Source organism: Alosa pseudoharengus, unplaced genomic scaffold, assembly GCF_046254945.1.
Source record: "Alosa pseudoharengus isolate Yale_2024_CS ecotype anadromous, Long Island Sound unplaced genomic scaffold, YU_APseudo_1.1 YU_APseudo_1.1_scf_5, whole genome shotgun sequence".
Classification (NCBI taxonomy): Eukaryota; Metazoa; Chordata; class Actinopteri; order Clupeiformes; family Clupeidae; genus Alosa; species Alosa pseudoharengus.
In genome coordinates this window covers 7,352,042-7,367,222 of record NW_027468837.1, presented here as the reverse complement: position 1 = coordinate 7,367,222, position 15,181 = coordinate 7,352,042, and the positions used below count along the sequence as shown (strand labels likewise).

Sequence of the window (15,181 nt, the reverse complement as noted above, 5' to 3'; positions counted from 1 at the left end):
ACACACACACACACACACATAGTCACTGCTCCACTCCCCTCCCGCCCACACACACATCTTCACTGTCATCACTCACATACATCATACATACAGTACTCTGCTTGCAATAGTAAGTCCCTTCATCATATTTGCAGTACACTGACCCCCCCCCCCTCCCCTACATACACAGCACATTATTTCATCAGGAAGCTTCTCCAACACACATCCCCAACATACTTACAGCACACTGCCCCCCCCCCCCCCCCCCAATACACAGCACATTGTCTCATGAGGAAGCTTCTCCAACACACATATTGCACACTGCCCTCTCCCCACATACACAGCACACTATCCCCCCCCCCCCCATAAATGCACAAATAGGCTGACACCAGACATAATTTCACATTTCGCATTTCTTACATCCAGTAACTATATGCATGTGACAATAAACTTCCTTGTATCTTGTATCTGTAACCCATCATCACAGCCCATCTCAATCCTGTGGTCTGAGGCTAATCTCTGGCACTCCCTCAGCAATGTGGGACGAGGGGTACTGTGATCGCTTCCTCCTGCTCTTCCAGCTACTCTGACCAATGGAGCTGAAGGAGGTCGACCTGAGGGTGGAGCGGACAGAGGTGCGCACCGTGGTGCGGAAGGATTCTCCGGCAAAGTAGTACATCAGTGGGTTGAGGCAGCTGTTTGACGCGGCCAGGCAGAGCGAGATCACCAGCATGCGCAGAAGCCACCCGGTGATGCGACAGTTCCAGCGCTGCACCACAGCGTGGAGGTGCAGCGAGCGCAGCAGGTGGTACGGCAGGAAGCACAGCAGCAGACTGCTCAGGATCACTGTCACTAGGTAGACGGCGCGCTGGCGGTTCTGCTGGCTTCGGCTCGGCCTCTTCTTCCTGCTCACCAGCTTGAACATGATGCAGCCGTAGCAGCCCAAGATGGTGGTGAACGGCAGGAGGAAACCCAGCACCAGGGCGACATAGTTCAGGACCAGGATGCGGTACCAGGACGTGATGGCTCCTGGCTCAAAGCAGCGGGTCTTGCCCTCCCTCTCCAGGGTTCCGGTCATAAGGAAGGGGCTTGAGAGCAATGCCACACCAACCCAGATCCCCACGCAAACACATACACCCCGTTTCACTGTCACCAGGCTGCGGTTTAGAAGTGGATGCACGATGGCGATGTAGCGCAGCACGCTGAGTCCTGTAAGGAACAGCACGCTGGTGTACAGGTTCATGTAGAAGGCAAAGACACATATGCGGCACAGCCAGTCTGGGAAGTCCCACTCACTGTCTCGGAAGTAGTAGACCAGGCGGAAGGGCAGTGTGAGTGAGAAGACCGTGTCCGACAGCGCCAGGTTAATCATGAACACACTGTTGGCCGAGTGTTTACGGGTGAGCCGCAGGAAGACAAAGAGTGCCACTGAGTTACATAAAAAGGCAATGGGAAATACTATGCAGTAAGTCACTGTATAGGCCATGCACTTGAAGTTCTGATCGCTGTTGCCTCCTGCTGAACATGTTTGCTGCTCAGGTAACCCAGAAGTGTTGAGCAAGGAGGAGGTCTGGTGGAGTGGTTTGCCAAAGGACTGAGGAGGAAATGTCACTGACATGTTCTGTGAGGGAAAAGTGATAAGGAAAGTAGTTAGGGAAACCTTACACCCATGCTCTATGTGGCAGGATTATATAAAAAAAATATATTAAAATATATTTTCATTAGTGCTGCCACTAATTTTCTAACGACTAATCTTTCGACTAATTTTTCGATTAGTCGACTAATCTAAACGACTATTTTTTTTTTTAAATCAAGTGTTTGTTATTTTGTTGTGTACGTTTTATTTTGAACTCAACTAAAGGGAAAACGTAAAATATATATCACCCTACTTTTGTTAGAAGCTGTATTACTGTAAGTAAACTGTTCAAAAACATTATGTATTAAAAAAAAAACACCCATTTAAAATGCTACCTTCAGATCTACAGTAATGTCAGACCTTTGATAGACTTTATTTGTATGCCAGTGTTGCCATCGACATAGACAACTTCTTTGACCTGAGGCCCGGTCATGGCATACTTTGGGGTCATAGGGCCCACCTACATGAACCCACCCCCCATCAAATTATCATTATATCACATCACAATTATTATTGTTATGCTATATTGTTATACATGCACTTCAAAGCAGCCAGTGTTTAAAGTGCTAACTTTGTTCACAAAAAGTTTGAAAACATGCACATCAGAGGACTGCTTTACTAATGTAAAATATAATTAGAATAGTTCCATTGCTTTTGCATGGTTGCATGATAAATACTTCTCAAAACAACAGCAATTATATGGGTGTCATCGTTTTGGGATGTTTCCCTCATGCAAGCATCATATACTGGTAGGCAAATGGAAAGAATATTTACATATTTAATTATGCCACAAGCTTTTGGCCACATTATTCAAATTTGACTATACAATACTCTAGATAGTGTATTATAGTCTGTGCTCTGTTTTTATGGAAGTTGCATAAATCCACATTGTTCTATTAAATGTAGTTTCATAATTAAATAGCTTTCCAATAGGTTGAATTGGAGATTTGCTACCAACGTTATCAAGTGGTTTCAGTTTCTCTCGCGCATTGAATGAACGCTCATACCACCATTTAATTGTATGCCTCTATGTTTGATGACACCAAATTAGCAAGTAATTCATACTGATTGCAGAAAAGTTTGTTTTCTTTTTCTGTCGGTCCGCGGTTCCTTGATCAATTGCGCAGCAAATTATCAGACGAAGCCCCGGGAATAATTTCACTCCGCGGCTCCGGACCAGCAATGTCCACGTTACGGCCGGTGCTGGTCCGCGCGGCCCATAGTTTGAGAAACGCTGGACTTTGAAAGGCGACAGGAGTTGAGGACTTTGCAAATGAGCCTAACATCAGCATGTTCAAAACAAGTAGGCTACAGGCACTTTGCGCGTCTTACCACATAGGTTACTTCACTTTATCAGTTGGCTTGAACGCTAAAAAAATATGCGTCGTGACTTATTGACCATGGGAAATGACGCGCACCTTGATTGTTGATATCACGGGCGGCGGCATGTTCGGTTTAACGTTTTTTTGTATGAATGAATTACAGTAATGACATGCCGTTGCGTTGTCAACGTGAGACACTTCACTTCATTTATTTAAATTTCCACAATAGGCTACTATATTAGTCAGAGTCTGGACTAGCGTAACCTACTAGCCCCCCTCCCCCACTTAGCTCTGCCTAATAATTAATTGTGCTGAAAGCAGGCAGGCATGCAGCTTTGCTAAGTCGACTAATCGCGGCAGCACTAATTTTCATATATTAAAAATATATTTTAAAAAAGCACTGCCGTGCATACACACTTGCCAATCATGAGACATGATATACACAAATTTACCTTAAAATACCCCTGAAAACATACCAAAACAACTTAATTTATATTAAGGGGCCTTTAATTTGTGAAACAGGCCCTTCATTTTACTTTAACCTGTTGAGGAGTGTTAATTCAGGGAATTCAAAAAAGTAAAAGTAAGATGTTCTCCTTAATCGACCTTAATCTATGCACATTTCTACTTAAAAACTAGGCCTAGAAGGGTTTTAAGGTCAAAAGTAAGGCATTTATAAGGGGTTAAATTAAGGGGGTTTGTTTCGTAGTGAATGAGGAAGAGTTTTACTGCAGGCCTAGTAACTAGCTGAAGACTTGCTGGTTTGAAATTATTATGTTTTGTACCTGATCTAAACACGCAGTTGAACCTGGAAGTGGAACACTCATTCGAAATTATACTGAGTGTTCACCCTCGAAATGAGGAAAAGTTCCACATGGTCTCGCATAGGCTAATAAAACATTCATTGATAGCAACCCATTTGACACTGCTATGCAAATTGTATGGAAATCGAAACGAACTAAGGTCCTTTGTAATGCTGGAGATGGATGCATTCGCTCTATCCAGTAAAATGTTATTGCTATTACAAACTGCTATGGGTCCATAACTAATCAGACTACTTTCCCGTAGTTTAAAAAATATTGTAACGCAATGTCAGTAACTTTTCTGCTTAAGTCAAATGGTTTCCCTTTTGTTTGCCACAACAGTAGCTTAACACTTCAGCCGTTAAATTTTTTTCCAAACCGGGTATATCAATTGACTTACCTGTCATGTTCTTCACAACATAGAGACTGTGTCTGTACCTGCTCAATTTCTCCATAAATCCTCGGCTAGAAACTGGTGCATTATTTCCTCTGAACCAGAGGAGGACAATCGTCGAGTTGGGACATTGCGCACAATGCGCAGACGATCCATGTGTTTCTGAACTACGTGCGGTATGATACGCTTTTAACTGGCTTGTTTGGCGTCGTCAATCTCCTGCAGGAAACTGTGATTATATATAACCAACGCTTGGTGGTATTCTTGTTAAATTCCGCGGAAGCTGAAGCTATGGGCGTGTATCCGCACACCTGAATAATAGATGTTGTTCTCTGTAACTTAGGTTGGAATTCTTTTTGTGTACATTGATTACTCAATGGTAGGCTATTCATTTCGTCATAAGCCTAAAACAAAGGACTGGACTGGACAACTCTAAGTCAATGAAGCTGCCCTTACAAAAATAACTGGACAACTTCAAATGGCAAAACTGCCGTTTTTTGAGTATCAAAAGTTGGAGGAAATATTTGCCGTTTGTAGTCCTATGCGAGTAATATGTTTTGGACACGAAAGAAACGGCATTGCACTACTGCACTTTATTGCGCAAATGCAATAATTTGGTTATTGTCCAAAGCGAACGTTTAGACGAGCATATTACTGCATTGATTTCAGAAAAAAAACTGCATTAGGCTAGTTGTCCTGACTAGGCTACTGTTATTTTTGTCGGTGGGCAGAGCCTTCCTGAAATAAAATCCCGTCTCTTGATTAAATCCTAGACTGTGCCAAAATAGCCTATCAGCTATTAAAGGTTAAAAGGTTGTGCCCTCCAGGCAATTTAGGAAAAAGGCAAACATGTAGGATGATGGTCTTTCTGACGAACCATTTCCAATGTGAATAACCTTTCACTTCACTTCAAGTCATTGTTTCTCTGTGGAACCATATAGTGATGAAAATAACCTATTAAGCACCTTTATTTTGTAGACTGCAGCACAACAGGTAGTGTACTTATTCTAAAGAAGTTATACATTTGACATTACTGCACTACACTCTTGTTTAGCCTACTATTTTAGCATTTTAGATCATGGTAGACTGAAAACTACAACTAAACGAATCTTTTCCCTAAAACGTTTTATTATTTTGGAGATATATTTGTGTTTTGCATATTACATTTCTGACAATCTTAGCAAGAAAATAAGGAAATAAAGAAAATGATCTGCCATTTTCAAAAGAGCTTGAAATAAGAAAAAAATGATGTATAGGTGCATCTAAAACTATTTCAAACCTTTTAATCTAGATGATTATGGCTTGCTGCTCATGAAAAATCATTACTTCAAAATATTACAATAAAGAGGTTTCAATACAGAAATGTTGACATTTTGAAAAGAAATCAACTCATCTGAAATTGTTAATGTATGCTTGGCCGGACTCCTTTTGCAGAAATTACTGTGGCGTGGTGCAGGCAATCTGCCTGTGGCACTGCTAAGGTGTCATGGAAGCTAAGGTTGCTTTGATAGTGGCCTTAAGCTCTGTTTTGTTGGGTCTGGTGTCTCTCATTTTTCTCTTGACAATACTCTAGATTCTCTGGGTTCAGGTCAGGCTAGTTGTCTGGCCAATCAAGTACAGTAATATGGTCAGCAAACCAACAAAATCTCTTGGTATACGGCTGCATTGACTCTGGACTTGATAAAACACAGTGCCAACACCAGCAGAAGATATGGCACCGCAAATCATCACTGGCTGTGGAAACATTACTTTGGACTTCAAACAACTTGGATTGTGTGCCTCTCCACTCTTTCACCAGACCTTGATTACACCTTTATTTCCAAATGAAATGCAAAATTCAGTTTCATCTAAAAAAAAGAGGACTTTGGACCACTGAGCAACGGTCCAGTTCTTTTTCTCCTTAACCCAGGTAAGATGCTTCTAATGGCGTCTTTGGTTGAGGAGGGGCTTGACACTATAGGAATGCAACACGTGTAGCCCATTTCCTGGACACGTCTGTGTGTAGTGGCTCATGCTACGAATCCAGCCATAGTACACTCTGTAAAGTTCAAAGTCAAAGTCAAAGTTATTGTCAATTTCTTCACATGCCAAGACATACAAAGAGATCGAAATTTCGTTTCCCACTATCCCACGGTGGAGACAAGACATATTTTACCAATTAAGTCCACAGACAAACATAACATTCAGTAAACAATAAAAAGTAAATAAGAAGGCACATACAATGAAGAAATAAGAGCAGCAAAATTGGGTTGAAATTGTGCAATTGTACATAGACAGTCAATATAATAGTGCAAAAGTCAGGCCAATAAATGGCTGAGGTAGTTCTGTTTGACCTAAGTAAGCAAGTGGCATAGTGGTGCAAGTTATGTAAGAACAGCAGAAGTGTGTTGTGTCTTCAGGACACAAGTTGCAAAGTGTGCAAGTGTACATGTGGAGTAGTGCAAGTGGAGTAGTGCAATGCAGCCATTGTGGGTCCAAAGTCCAGGATGTTATGTAGCTGAGGGGGGGAGGGAGTTCAGCATCCTAACAGCCTGGTGTTTGAAGCTGTTGGTGAGTCTGGTGGTGCGGGAGCGCAGGCTTCTGTACCTCTTCCCAGAGGGCAGTAGATCAAAGAAATTGTGAGCAGGGTTACTTGCATCACTCACAATTGTGGTCGCCTTGCGGGTGAGATAGGTGGTGTAAATGTCTTTCAGGGAGGGGAGTGAAGCACCAATAATCCTTCCAGCTGTGTTCACTATGCGCTGCAGGGATTTGCTGTTGTATTTAGTGCAGCTTCCGCCCCACACAGCGATACAGCTGGAGAGGATGCTCTCAATGGTGCCTCGGTAGAATGTGGTCATGATGGCTGGTGGAGCACTTGCTCGCCTGAGTTTCCGCAGGAAGTAGAGGCGGCGCTGAGCTTTCTTCGCCAGTGATGCAGTGTTGGTGGTCCAGGAGAGGTCTTCACTGACGAGCTCTGACCTCTCCGGAAGTCAACAACAATCTCCTTGGTCTTGCTGACGTTCAGCAGGAGGTTGTTGTCCCGGCACCAGAAGGTCGACCTCCAACCTGTATTGAGTTCTGTAAAGTTCAACCTCCAACCTGTATTGAGTTCTGTAAAGTTCCCCCAAGTTCTTAAGGCCTCAGTCATCCATATTGCTTGCACACCTTTTCCAGCCACATTTTCCCCTTCCAGTCAACTTTCCATGAATATGCTTCGATACAACACTCTGTGAGCAGCCCACCCTTTCAGAAATTACCTTCTGTTGTGTCAATGAGTGTCTTCTGGACAACTGTCAAGTCAGCAGTCTTGCAGTCTTCGTCACATTCTCTCCACATAAATAAATCACGCTTGTCAATGTGTCTCCATCTCTTACCAATCCTCTACTTTTGTGTATGTAAATGAGTGTGTGTGTGTGTGTGTGTGCCTTTACTGTATATATGTGTGTGTTTGTGCGTGTGTGTGTGCCTGTGTGTTCATGTGTGTGCGTGCGTGCATGTGTACTGTGTGTGTGTGTGTGAACGGAATTTCCAAACTTGCCATGCATTCAGAGGGTGTCATAATGATCCTAAGCTTCAAATTTTGTGCAGTTTTGAACATGTCAGCCAAAGAAACCTACGATTACAATACCTAATTTTTGCTTTTTCATTTTTAACTAGGTGCTGCTATACCTTAAATGAGTGGATATGAGATGGGTTGGCATGGCCGACCAAGTTTTGTGTAACCCGGTCTTTCAGTGTCCCGGGAATCCTGAATCCTGTCATAATGAATAAATCTTGATAGATAATGGAAAACATTCTGTCAGGAACACATACAGACAGGCAAGCACAAACACCCCGAAAACGAAAATAAAAAGTGGGTTGAAGGGGGCACTTGGCTAGGGCGGCCTGGTCCCACTCACTCATGTAGATGTTGGCATAGGATGGTGCAAAGCGTTGACCCATGGCAGTCCCGTGTACTTGTAAGTAAAGTTTATTGTCAATTGCAGTCCCGTGTACTTGTAAGTAAAGTTTAAGTTTATTGCTTGTAATCCGGCGGGGGTGTTGATATTGGTGTAAAGGCTATCTACGTCTAAAGTGAAGAGGTGAGTGTGGTGTGGGACTGCCATGGGACCCTGGTGAGGAAGTGGTATGTATCCTTGAGGTAGGAGGGGTGTCTGAAGACTTAACATGGACTGTTAACACTCAATATGTTCTGAAGAAAGTCCAGACAACGAACTCTACTTCCTTCGTCAGCTAAGGAAATTCAAAGTTTCTACATCTATCATGAAGGCCTTCTACACTTCAGCAATTGAGAGTGTTCTAACTGGTAGCATCATCACCTGGTATGGGAACTCCACAGTTAGAGATTGTAGTACTCTGCAGAGAGTAGTGTGCTCAGCTAAACGTACTATAAGAACTCAACTCCCTGCTACAAGATATCTATTCCAGAAGAGTACTCCTAAGAGCCCAAAAGATTCTGAAGGACTCTTCTCATCCTAACAATGGATTATTCCTACCGCTGAAATCAAGAAGACGCCTGTATTCACAAAGCCAGAACTGAGAGACTCAGGAGAAGTTTTTATCCCCAGGCCATCCGAACTCTGAACTCACACTATACTGACTTTGCAGTTGGCAGTTGGGTTAGCCCCTTGAGCCGTGGATCTGCCCAAGGTTTCTTCCTTAGTAAGGGAGTTTTTCCTTGCCCCTGTTGCTCTTGGGTGCTCTTTGTTGGTGCCCCCCCCCCCCCAATCCCAATCCTACCCCACCTTTCTTATGCAGCCCTTGCCACTTAATCTGGCATAAATGCACAAATAGGCTGACACCATCCAGTAACTATATGCATGTGACAATAAACTTCCTTGTATCCTTGTATCCTTGTGTCTGTTGGAAAGGGGGTTGAGATAAGTAAGGAATAATGGTCTGTTCACAGAAATTAATGCATGGTCGAGGTTGTAAAACGGCCCCCTAAGAGTCAATAAGTAAGGGATAATGGACGACACAGTGGTCTGTTCACAGAAATTAATGCACGGTCGAGGTTGTAAAATGGCCCCGACGCGAAGCGGGGTGCATGCACAAGTGCATTAATTTCTGTGAACAGACCACCGTGGAGTCCATTATCCCGCTTATTCCACTGTTACCACTTGCGTTGTGTTCATTTCCTGTTACAATTTAAACGTTTTAATCGCTAAAACTGTCTTGTTTGTAGAACTAATTTCTTCCGTGTTGGACTGTCGGGCAGTGAGGCGGGGTGAAAAATGAATAAGTGGAATGTGTATGATTGCATCGGGGAAAACTGTAGAGGCATGTTTGTAGAGAGTGAGGAACTGTTTGATGCTGGTGTTTTTGGGGTCGTGGTCCTTGTTGTTGAGGCCCACTGACAGGACCACTCACTTCACTTGGGGAAAGTGAAGTGGTGGTAACTGTCAATTTGTATATCGGGATGGATGAAGGGGGGAATCCTATTGAGATTGGAATCTCCTATGAAAACTAGTGGTTTGTGTATTGAAAAGGACCATTCTTCCAGTTTGTTTCTAAGGGCACGGTGGTAGGTGGGGTGGAAGAGGTGTGTAGTGGGTAGTGTGGGTTGTAAGATGAGGTTGGAGATAGTGTGTGGTGAGGTGTGGGGTGTGGGAGGGATGGGTGGCTCGGGCAGTCTCACAGCTTTTGGTGGAGAGGGCTCAGCTGCGGTTGTGACAAATCGTGTGACTTGATTAGTCCGCCCTTTCGTCATGGCCCTCTCCAGCTGTGGAGGTGCCGGAGTCCCCCTCTCCTCCTCTGGTGGGTGCTGTGGGGATAAGGGAATTATGTTATCGGTGGTGTGTACTACTGAATGGTTGGGGGGTTGTGTAGTTGTGTAGACTAGTGTTAGCCTGGGTGGGTGTGTGAGTGTGAGGGTGGTGAGAGTAGTGTTTGCTTCAGGTTGGCTGTGTGCTGTGTGGTGAAACTGTGTTGTGACTCTCATCTTGGGACGCTGGGGTAGTGGTTCTGCTGTATGTGCTCGTGATTCTATGTAGGGGGAAAGGTGTGTGGTTGAATGCGGGGAATTTCAGGTGATTGGTCTGGTGTGGGTACCCTTCTAGGTGTAGGTGGGGTGTGAGGTGTAGAGTGTGGTGTAGTGTGTGTGTCAATTGTCTGTGTTGTATGTGTGTGAGTCTGCAAGGTGGTGGATCCTAGGGACTGTTCGTTATTTATAAACGGGGCCACCGGAGGGATTTTGAGTGTTTCAATCAAAAGTTCCATGACCCTCCCCTGCCTGCAAGAAACTTTTCAACGACCCTACATGACCCTCCTCAGCCAATTATCGATACCTTCCGCCCACGCTTTTAAGCGCTATGAAAACACATCGACTTAGACTACCGTTCTAAAGACAACCTCTGCTTTCTGATCTTACACATCACACTTCACCAAGATGGTGGCCATTTCAGTAGATTTACTCACTAACATTGTTGTGGAAAGTTTCCATAAGCATGTAAACTTTCGTGTGCCATGCTAAATGCACACGAATTCCTGCAACTGCATTAGCCTACTTGAAATAAGTTACTCCTCTAGTAAGTATTCACATGAAAAAAAACAATAAAACATTGAGACCATTCAACAAAGCACACTGGGTAATAACAAATTCAACACATGAACTTGTTGCTATATGGACTTGTCTCTAGGCTTCCTCAGTCATTGTAAAGCTGCCGAAGCTGAACATTATCCAAAACTCAATTTCTCAGACGAGCGTCAATTTCGGAGCTTGCTACACTCCTTCCTTCTCAAGTGACTTGAAAAGGCCGTTTGCACAATTTCACAAATAATCACAGGGACCGAAAAATACCTAACATGCCAACTTTTTCCGGGTTTATCATTTTAACTTTTCCCCGCTGTCTTGCCGTTTTAATATTTTCCCGTAGAATATCCCATATTACTGTAATACTCTCATAACATTAGTCCTGCATTCTGGCCTGTCTCTGTGTTGTCCTGTTATATAGGCTAGGGCCTACTATATATTTTTTTGCAAACAACAAAAACAGAAAGGATGGAGACAGCAAAGCTAGAGATGGGCAGGAACAAGGTCAATTGCTTGTCAAAACGTTAGGAGCTGGATGCGGATGAATGAAGCAAGTATGCTTTATGTTAAGCATGCACACTGTTTAAAGTTAGGCTATAAGTAAACCAAAGTTAAATTTAGCTTTTTTAGGGCTGGATAAAGTTGACCAAATGGATATAGGCTGTTAGGCGTGAATAAAGTAGGCCACTTTGTTGCTCCAACCCTTCCAACGTTAATGGGGACGAATGTTGACATTTTCCATATTTTGCATGAGAAACCCGGGAAATCTCCCTTATTTTCATTGTTCAAAGTTGACAGAGCTATGGAACGAAAGAGAGCGTTATATGGCGACAGAAATCAACAATCAAACAAGCCACTTTGATTTTTTGCTGTTTTCATTAATACAAAAGATGGGTGACCCCCCCCCCCCCCTCCTAGACAAAAAAAGTTAGGTGACCCTCCCCTCAACAAAGAATAAAAAGACATGACCCTCCCCTATTTTGCTCTGGTGGCCCCGTTTATAAATAACAAACAGTCCCCTAGTGGTGTGTTGTGGTTGTGTATGGTTGGAAGGGTGTAAGTGGGAGGGGAAGTGGAAGTAGGGTTGGAAAGTGTTTGAGCTACCGTGTCTGTGATTGTGTGTGATGGTGAAGGTGTGGATGGAAGTGGTGGAAAATCTGATGTTGATGCATGTTAAATTAGGTGGGGGGGGGGGGGGTATGGGAAGGATGGGGTATGGGTAAAGGGGCAGGGGTATGGGGGCAGGGGTAACCAATCATTTTGATTAAAAGTCAGTGATTAAAAGTTGTATAACAACCAAGTGCATTAATAAGCAAATGCCTTTGTAAATTGTATTGCATTGAGGTTGCATTCAATGCAATGTTGTTGTCATTCTAAGTGCCTATTAAGCACTTTTGATGGGATGAAAAGTGGTGATTAACCTGATGAACATCTATTTTCACATGCAGTTGTTGGATGGTTAATTGTATAATGTGGTCTATTTTTAAGGAAACAAGTCCAACTTAAGACAGCAACAGGGAGAGCAGAAGTGACAGTGATGACAATGAAGAACAGTTAAGAACGAACTGGAGATTGGACCTTAAAAGGTATAATGTCATGTGCCAAATGAGACAATAAACTCAAGAAAAGAATACCAAGGAGTGTGCGAACTTTTTTCCTAAAAAACTTATTATAGTCTTGGCAATATTCCATGCCTACAAAACATTGTAGGCTGCTAGTGTGAGGTATGGGGTATGGCAATATTTGGTCTCACAAGATGATAATCTGTTTCTGCTATTCAAAGCAAAGGATGACGTGACTATACATTTCCACCAGTGCGCAATGAGATTCTACAAATGTTAAGAATCTGTACTGTGAGAAACATTGCAAAATCCATCCAGTCTTAAGCAGTTTTGACTGTATAATCCAGGGGTGGGCAAACTTTTTGGGTCAAGGCCCACATTGGGTTTTGAAAATAGGCCGCCCCCCCATGGCTATGAAGTGGGTTTTATCCGATACTGGTGCTAAATCGATACTTTTAAAACGGTGCCGGTGCCGAAACGGTGCCTGATCCAGAACTTTGTATTTAAATTAAAATGGTCTAAATCATGAATTGCTTTTTTTTATTGATAATACAAATTTGAACAGGAAATTGAACTGTTATATTCAATTTACTATCAATATCTCATTGCTCCTACGCATAATAGCCTACATTAAAATGTTAAAACAACTTGCCATGGATGCACACACAATGGTAAGCTCTGCTTTCAGGTTTACCCAGTGTAGGCGGTTTGCCATAAGGTAGGCTATGTTAAAACTGCTTGCCATAGAACTGCCAGGTCATGGACAACGGCATTTGCAAGCAAGCTAATCTAACAGGGACTCTTTCTGAATTACTTTCCAGTTAATTTAGTGTGTTCCCAAATGCTTCAAGAAATTTCATGTATTCCCCCATAACACGCAATAGTTTTGAACATGTTAGGCTACATGTCAGTGTTGAAGTGTTTAGATTCCTAGCGCTAGGCATTTTAAGGAGATGCTACAGAAACTCTTTGAACACTGTTGCTGGACAACCACAGAACTGGTTCTATGTCTGGTTCACAATAGGCCTATTCAAGAACATCGCTCAACAACATTGCTCAAAAGGTTGCCTCATGTAGCCTATCATCATTTTTTCATTTCATTTTTCCATCGTCTAAAATATCATAAATAATTATGAAACAAATAACAGCAAAATTAATGATTTACAAACAACACAACAATAGACTATTTCATAACTTAATTCAAGTCTTGAATTATGATGTCTTAAATGGTTGTTTTTCGCCAGCCAGGATGTGCTATCACATGGGCCATATCTAAGCATGGCAGACGGATTCAAAGTAAGTTCATAACTCATTTAACTCATTATTGCCATTCTAGTTGGCTCTAGTGGAGAAGATTTTTTTTAATCAAAAGGTTGATTAATATTTGGTAGGAAAGACCACAAACACTAGGGGCTCTATCTTGTGTCCCAGCACAATTGACTTTGTATACTTGCGCTTTTGTCTTTCCTATTTTGCATTAGGGAATTCGATTGCGCCCACGGGGGTGGTTCAGCGAAAAGACGGGGCGTGTTCCGGCGCAAACGTTCACTGTTGATATTTTGCAGTTTCAGAAAACAATTCCGAATTCCAAATTCAGATGCTATTTTAAGGGCGCATGCATGACCACAGTAGCCTGGCCTCGGCCTGCCTACGTACTTCCGGTCGATTTCTTTTCCCTACAGTACTCCGTCTGGAATAGGTTGATTCACGCTTGTTTACTTCGGAGGTTGGGGAGCCGACCAACCAGCGAACAGAGGGCGTCCCTGAGAGCGATTACGTACCCGGGCATGGTGTTTCAATTACTACGTCACCGCCCCCGAAGCAGATCGCTTGGAATACATCAACGTAGCAGACCTCTCAAGTCTCACGCATTGAGCGTGAGACACACACATTTCAATGACTTCACACGCTCACACGCCACACATGGCATTTCTCACTCCGAGAAATTATTAACTTGCCCGCACAAAAATTTCTAAGGGCTATATTTTACAAAACACAACGTTGCTGTCTGCGCTCATTCAGCTCAGAGAGCTGTTGTTCAGTTACTAACCTATCGGCCAATCAGAAAATAGGATTTCTCAACCAATCAGGAAATAGTTTTGTTTTGATGTGGGTCCGCAACGCGGAGACTGCTGGTCCACGGAGTCGTGGAGTGAAATATAGGCCCGGTGCTTCGTCTGATAATTTGCTGCGCAGTTGATCAAGATACCGCGGACCGACAAAAAAGAAAACAAACGTTTCTGCTATCGATGTCATTAAACATGGAGCCATACAATAAAGTGGTGGTATGAGCGTTAATTTAATGCAGGCGTCTGCGCGAGAGAAACTGAAACTAATCGATAACGTTGGTATCAAAGCTCCGCTTCAACCTGTTGAATGCTATTTAATTGTTTAACGACACTTAATAGAACAACGTTGATTTGTGGAACTTCCATAGAAACAGAGCAGAGACTGTATAATACACTGTATAGCACTAAGTATTGTATAGTCAAATTTGAATATAACGTGGCCAAAAGCTATTGTAGCCTTCTTTCTATCTGTTAAAGATCAACAGATCAGTGATTTACGTCTATCTGCTCGCCAAAAAAGCTGGTATTGTGTTTCCTGAATCCTTACATTCAGGCATTCAAATTAAACTTCATTAAAAAACATGTATTTTTTTCTCCATTTCCTATGTATGATGCTTGCATGAGGGAAACATCCCAAAACAATAGCACCCATATAATTGTTGATGTTTTGAGAAGTATTTCTTTTCTTATGCAAGCATCATGCAACCATGCAAAAGCAATGAAACTAATTATGTCTTACATTAGTAAAGCAGTCCTCTGATGTGCATGTCACAAAACATTTAAGTGAAAGTGCATGTATAACAATATAGGCATAATAATGATTGTGATAATGATAATGACAATTTGATTTGGAGGAAGTGGGGTTGGGTACGTGTAGATGAGCCCTATGACCCCAAAGTCTG

The 15,181-nt window shown here is 42.8% G+C and overlaps 1 protein-coding gene across 2 annotated transcripts; it reads right to left on the bottom strand.

Moving 5' to 3' along the window:
* Positions 1 to 345: 345 nt before the first annotated feature.
* Positions 346 to 4,364, bottom strand: cysltr3 (cysteinyl leukotriene receptor 3). 2 transcript variants are annotated; one of them, XM_076267832.1, is made up of 2 exons: positions 4,141 to 4,364; positions 346 to 1,600 (listed from the first exon to the last, which is right to left on the bottom strand). In XM_076267832.1, exon 2 carries the CDS (start codon positions 1,595 to 1,597, stop codon positions 473 to 475), a length of 1,125 nt encoding a protein of 374 aa, XP_076123947.1. In that variant the 5' UTR covers positions 1,598 to 1,600; positions 4,141 to 4,364; the 3' UTR covers positions 346 to 472. The 2 variants fall into 2 exon arrangements, with proteins under 2 accessions (XP_076123947.1, XP_076123948.1); XM_076267833.1 differs by having other exon boundaries at positions 4,179 to 4,364.
* Positions 4,365 to 15,181: the final 10,817 nt, after the last annotated feature.

Excerpts from the sequence above, each read along its gene's own strand:
- cysltr3 (XM_076267832.1), bottom strand. The coding sequence starts at position 1,597 with ATGTCAGTGACATTTCCTCCTCAGTCCTTTGGCAAACCACTCCACCAG.